At 44.1% G+C, this 6,143-nt stretch overlaps 1 protein-coding gene across 1 annotated transcript; it reads right to left on the bottom strand.

Annotated features, from left to right (window-relative positions):
* Nucleotides 1–473: 473 nt before the first annotated feature.
* LOC123057478 (putative serine/threonine-protein kinase-like protein CCR3) lies at nucleotides 474–2,393 on the bottom strand. The gene has a single exon (XM_044480437.1). The coding sequence runs from the start codon at nucleotides 2,258–2,260 to the stop codon at nucleotides 902–904; it is 1,359 nt and encodes a 452-aa protein (XP_044336372.1). The 5' UTR covers nucleotides 2,261–2,393; the 3' UTR covers nucleotides 474–901.
* Between the last annotated feature and the right edge of the window lie 3,750 nt (nucleotides 2,394–6,143).

Raw genomic sequence — 6,143 nt, 5'->3', positions numbered from 1 at the left:
CCTTGCCTAGCTCACACACACACACACACACACACATTCTGCGTAAACCACGACTGCGTGACCGTGTTGAGTAGTCCTCTCCATTGTGCAAAAAACTGTCGCATGCATGTAATCGTGAATAATATCAGCGCTACTGTTCTAGCCATATTGTGCATCAATTGAAGTATACATGATAGCTTCTCTACAATGTAGCAGCTTATAGTGTACATATACAATGCTAGTTTCTAATGTATATGTACAATATGTGTATTGCTAACTAATTGAAAACAGTTATTTTGTATTGCTAACTAACTGAAAAGCTGCTGTTTTTATTTTCTAATGGCTGAAAGCGTCCAAGTCTGAACCATTTTTTCTTGTTCTGTTGTGCTGGATGGATGCCTAGCAGCAAAATCTGAAGCATTTTTCTTTGTCCGTATACGATTCACTCGTAGCACTAGAGGCTGAAATTACTCGGCGCATTTCTCTTGTTCTACAACCACTAGAATAGAAAAACAACCACAAAAAAAGCTAACTCAACTTACACGGGATTGGGGGAAGTCATCAATTATGATGGTATACCATACACAACGATACATGTAGTAGTACACACCATATACACTGAAACAATTATGTTCGGTGTACAAGCACGGCTGAAACATTTTGGTGAGCCGTCGCCGTCACTCAAATGGTATTAATACTATAACGAGGAACGAAATATATAGGTTTCCAGATTTTTTTTATCCAGAACCAGTCGATTTTTCCTCGTCGTTGGATTGAGATCCCAATGGCCCAGACTTCTTCTTCTTCCTCCAGCATGGCAGCAACCCCTCATCTCCTTGTCGTTGCCTCTCCTCCGGCTGTGAGGCAGCTTAAAAATAGCTATTACGGACATAATAGCTAGCTTCAGCTCATTTCTGACTGCTTAGTACGTATTTATGATCGTGAGCGCCCTCTCGAGGTTGGTCACAACGTTCGACATGGCAGGCCGGTCGTTCCCATGTGGAAACAGGCAGCACTCCGCCGTGTGCGCCACGAGCTCCAGCGCCTCCAGCTGCCGCGGCGTCGCCGCAGGGCGGCGGACCAGCACATCCCGTAGCTTCCTGTTGCGTATGGCCAGGAGCACCGAGTCCATCTGCATGGTGGCGGCATCCTCCCCCGTCAGCGTCTCTAGTATCACCACCCCGAAACTGTACACGTCGCTCGCTGCGCTCACACGCCCAGTGCGGCCGTACTCCGGGTCGACGTAACCAGGAGTGCCGACGACCTCAGTGTCGACCTGGTCTCCGGCCGCCGCCAGCAAGATCGCTTGGCCGAAGCCGGACAGGCGCGGCGCCCAGCTGCCGTCCAGCAGGATGTTGAACGAGGTCACGTTGCGGTGGATAACCCCGAAACGGTGCAAGTGCTCCATGGCCCGCGATGCGCCCAGCAGCACCTCGACGCGCATCTTCCAGGTCGACCTCACCGGCGACGACCTAAAGCTAGAGCGGCCCCTCAGGCGCGCTCGAACGCGCACGCGCACGCGCAGGCGCAGCAGGTGGTCTCTGAGCGTGCCGTTGCTCGTATGCTCGTGGAGGTAGACGACGATGTGGTCCTCCTCCTCGGAGCACCAGCCGACGAGTCGCACGATGTGTGGGTGGCGGAGGGGGGAGAGGATCTCGACCTCCGTCACGACCGCGCCCTCCACGTCCTGCCGCCCGTTCTTGATAAGAACCTTCACGGCCACCTCCCGGCCGTTGCGGAGACGGCCCTTGTACAACACCTGTGAGCTGCGCCGGCTGAGTTCGTCGGCAAAGTAATCGGTCGCCGCTGCAATTTGCGCCCACGTGAGCCTCACGGGGGCGGCAGGACCCGAGGAGGAGCCCGGCGACGGCACCGTCGCCGTGTGGTTGGGAGGGCGGGTTTGGTCGAAGCGGCCGGAGGTGTTAAAGACCAAGTTGAGGAGGTTGATGTGGGAGTCGATCCTGCCGTTGACCTCCTTCAAGCTGTCGGCGTGGCGGCGGGCCCCGATGAGCTGCCGGGCGGTGCTCCAGTTCTGGCAGTCGAGGACCAGCTCGTGCGCCTCGCCCAGCGTCTTGCCCAGCTCCGTGAGCGACCGCTTCACCTTGGCGTCCTGCGGCAGGCGAGGCAGCACCTCGCCGATGATGGACAGGCGGACCGTGAGGTACAGGCACTCCCGCTTGTTCTGGCGCGCCGTCCTCGCCGCATCAATGATCTTGGAGATGAGCCTGCCCACAGTCCCGACGAGTTGAGCCACCGAGGCTGCATTCCCAAGCATGTCCATGACTCACTGTGCTCTACTAGGTAGTACTACGTAGTAGTAATACGAAGAAAAAGGAGGAGGAGGAGGAGGAAGACGAGGAGATAGTACTAGAACTAGACTGGTACTAGCTAGGAGTAATATATGCTGTACTACGTGGAGTATGTTAGGAGGTATACATGGCCTTGATATATTAGCCGCGTTAGGTATTGGCACGGTGTGAAAAATTTCCCAGAGAAGAAAATTTCAAATGCTTTCGCTCTCCCCATTTAATTCTGATTCTGATATACTACTTGGAAGCGAGCTTCTCTCGAGGCGTTCGAGGAAATCCCCATGAGTATCTTCGATGAGCCGTCAAACACGCGGTTTGAACGGACTGGTCCGCGGCTCTCTAGATGGAGAAAGTACAGCAAAAATGCTAGACATACAAAGACTTACACGCTGTGGAGTGGGCTGGGTTCCTCATCCGGCTGGGTGAAGTGACGCAGCTACTCACTACAGCACAGACGTCCGCCTGCCTGCTGTTAGGCTGCCTGTAATGGAAGTATCATATGTAGTATCATGCATGCCAACTAAGCAATTTTGATAAGGTGACATAGAATTAAATGAAGAAAAAGAGGCTTGAATATCATATCATGATACCGTATCATATTAAATGATGTGCTACTTTGTGTTATGCATGACAATAAATATAGTTCTCTATGGTACCAACTTATGATACTATGCATTAGAGATGTAGTATCATAGACTAGTATCATATGCATGATACTAGTATATGATACTCCCCATTACAACCAGTTTTAAGCTGCGACAACGACACCACAGCTCAGAAATGAAAAACTTGCCGGGTTTCTACTGGGCAGTGGGAAGCCGCACATTTTATTCGGGGATATGTGCTTACACATATCAGATACGATGTACTCCTTTCATTCCCTTATAAAAGGTCGCTATGAAAAATACATTTTGCATCTATATAAGGTCACTAATAATAATTGAGACAAAAATTAATGATGTTTCCTTGAACTAGCAACTTGTTTAATACTTGCATGCATGCAGTCATAATGATGTTGTGCGTTTTTTTCTTATTCTTTCCTTGCATGCATGAGGGCTTATTAATGATATCTTTTAACGAGAAGAAAAGTTGACTTGCAAAGGGGTCATTAATTTTTACCTTGATATCTGTAATTTGAGTTTGTGGCCTTGTATAAGAGAATGGAGGGAGTATTTTTTTTCTTCTTATTTTGCTTCAACACATGTGATTTTTTTCTCTGGGCTCAATCACTGTTTGACAGCAGGAATGTATTGCACTTCACATATTTTTATTCTTTCAGCCCAGGATCAACCAGCCATACTTTTAGTTTGATTCCACACTTCATAACACTTTTAACTTTTACACCAATGATGCGTTTTTCAATTCGTTTGCCGATTTAGGTTCATGACATTTAAATCGTTAAAACAACAACAATTTTGGACATGGTTTGTACAAGTTCAAATTCGAATGTTTATACAGTAATGAAACATATATAATAGTACTACCTCTCTCTCAGTTTACAGGGCGTGCACGTACCCCTAAGTCATCAATTTGACCAACCTAATACAAGTCATATATTACAAAAAATATACCAACATAACTTCGAAGTTTCTACTTTTAAAATGTATAATTTTTGTGTTATATAGTTTATATTAGGGTGATAAAACTGGCAACCTAAGTATACGTGTAGGACTTGTAAACTGAAACGGAGGTAGTACACCGGATGGTACAACCGGAGTGAACCAATAATGAAAACATGCACAAATAATAATAAAACATAATGAAACTTATATCAAATCATAGATGAAACATTAATGATGCATAGAATGAAACAATGATGAAAAATATGCAAACATGAATGAAAATATAATGAAAACATGTAAAATAGCCGTGCCACAGAAATGAAACCATATTGGAAAATATGAAAATAACACCTTTAGAACTCAACCCAACCATGAAAGATAATTTACCAAAATGATATGAATACTTATTTCAAGACTCCAAAAATAGAAACGAAAACTGAATGAAATAGTACCAATATCTGGAATGAAAAGGCAATGAAAACTTGCAGCGATTTTTTTTTTTTGGATTTGAAAAAAATTCAAAAATGTCCAAAATTGATCTTGTTTTGAAGATGTCATGAGTACTAATATCCCAAATTGTTGTCAATCGGATATTTTGTTCAAAAGATATAATTGATACAATCAATCTTAACAAATCCTATCCTTCCATAATCTATACTCCAACACATAAGAAACGGGAGCCTGTAGGGTATGTTGGGTCGCCACCTGGCGTCGGTGTGGCAACTGGAGGCGCTAGAGATCATGCCGGTGTGGTGCCTGTGCCCGCAGGGAAAGGGCCGGCCAGCCATGTTTACCGTCGTGGCCAACCTCGAGACAGTGTTGTGGAACATAGCTACACAGCCATGAATCTAAGCTATCACGTATATCAATATGTCATGATAAATGTAATGTTTTTTGACAACCGAAAAATCATTCAAATAAGAATTCGATATATCTCTAACAAACATGGCTCCTCTATTTCAGCACCATACCATTCTAAAAATAGTATGTAGCTCACTTTATTGGGTCAGATTCTAACTGGTTAATTCTATTGTTTTTTGATAAATTGGTTAATTCCTCTAAAAATATTTAATATGTTATTTTTTCTTTGGATGGTAATGTTCACCTTTTATGATCCTTGGATTGGAGGTTGAACTTCAAAAGGTGACCTCATCTCATTCTTCCTAAAGTGTACCCCTTTGCTAGTCTCATGAAGATGAGATCTTTGAACAATCGACATAGTACCTCTAGAAACAAATAATATGTTTAGTATTGAACGATAATATTTTAGCAAATAAGAAAGGGAGATATGATGCTCTTGTTTTCATTAGGAGTTAGTATCAGTAGAAAGAATTGAAGGAAATATGCCCTAGAGGCAATAATAAAGTTATTATTTATTTCCTTATATCATGATAAATGTTTATTATTCATGCTAGAATTGTATTAACCGGAAACATAATACATGTGTGAATACATAGACAAACAGAGTGTCACTAGTATGCCTCTACTTGACTAGCTCGTTAATCAAAGATGGTTATGTTTCCTAACCATGACCAAAGAGTTGTTATTTGATTAACGAGGTCACATCATTAGTTGAATGATCTGATTGACATGACCCATTCCATTAGCTTAGCACCCGATCGTTTAGTATGTTGCTATTGCTTTCTTCATGACTTATACATGTTCCTATGACTATGAGATTATGCAACTCCCGTTTGCCGGAGGAACACTTTGTGTGCTACCAAACGTCACAACGTAACTGGGTGATTATAAAGGAGCTCTACAGGTGTCTCTTGGCGTATTTCGAGAATAAGATTTGTCACTCTGATTGTCGGAGAGGTATCTCTGGGCCCTCTCGGTAATGCACATCACATAAGCCTTGCAAGCATTGCAACTAATGAGTTAGTTGCGGGATGATGTATTACAGAACGAGTAAAGAGACTTGCCAGTAACGAGATTGAACTAGGTATTGGATACCGACGATCGAATCTCGGGCAAGTAACATACCGATGACAAAGGGAACAACCTATGTTGTTATGCGGTCTGACCGATAAAGATCTTCGTAGAATATGTAGGAGCCAATATGGGCATCCAGGTCCCGCTATTGGTTATTGACCGGAGATGTGTCTCGGTCATGTCTACATTGTTCTCAAACCGTAGGGTCCGCACGCTTAACGTTACGATGACAGTTATTATGAGTTTATGCATTTTGATGTACCGAAGGTTGTTTGGAGTCCCGGATGTGATCACGGACATGACGAGGAGTCTCGAAATGGTCGGGACATAAAGATTGATATATTGGAAGCCTATGTTT

Source organism: Triticum aestivum, chromosome 3A, assembly GCF_018294505.1.
Source record: "Triticum aestivum cultivar Chinese Spring chromosome 3A, IWGSC CS RefSeq v2.1, whole genome shotgun sequence".
In the NCBI taxonomy this organism is placed as follows: Eukaryota; Viridiplantae; Streptophyta; class Magnoliopsida; order Poales; family Poaceae; genus Triticum; species Triticum aestivum.
This window is presented reverse-complemented; position numbering and strand designations above follow the sequence as displayed.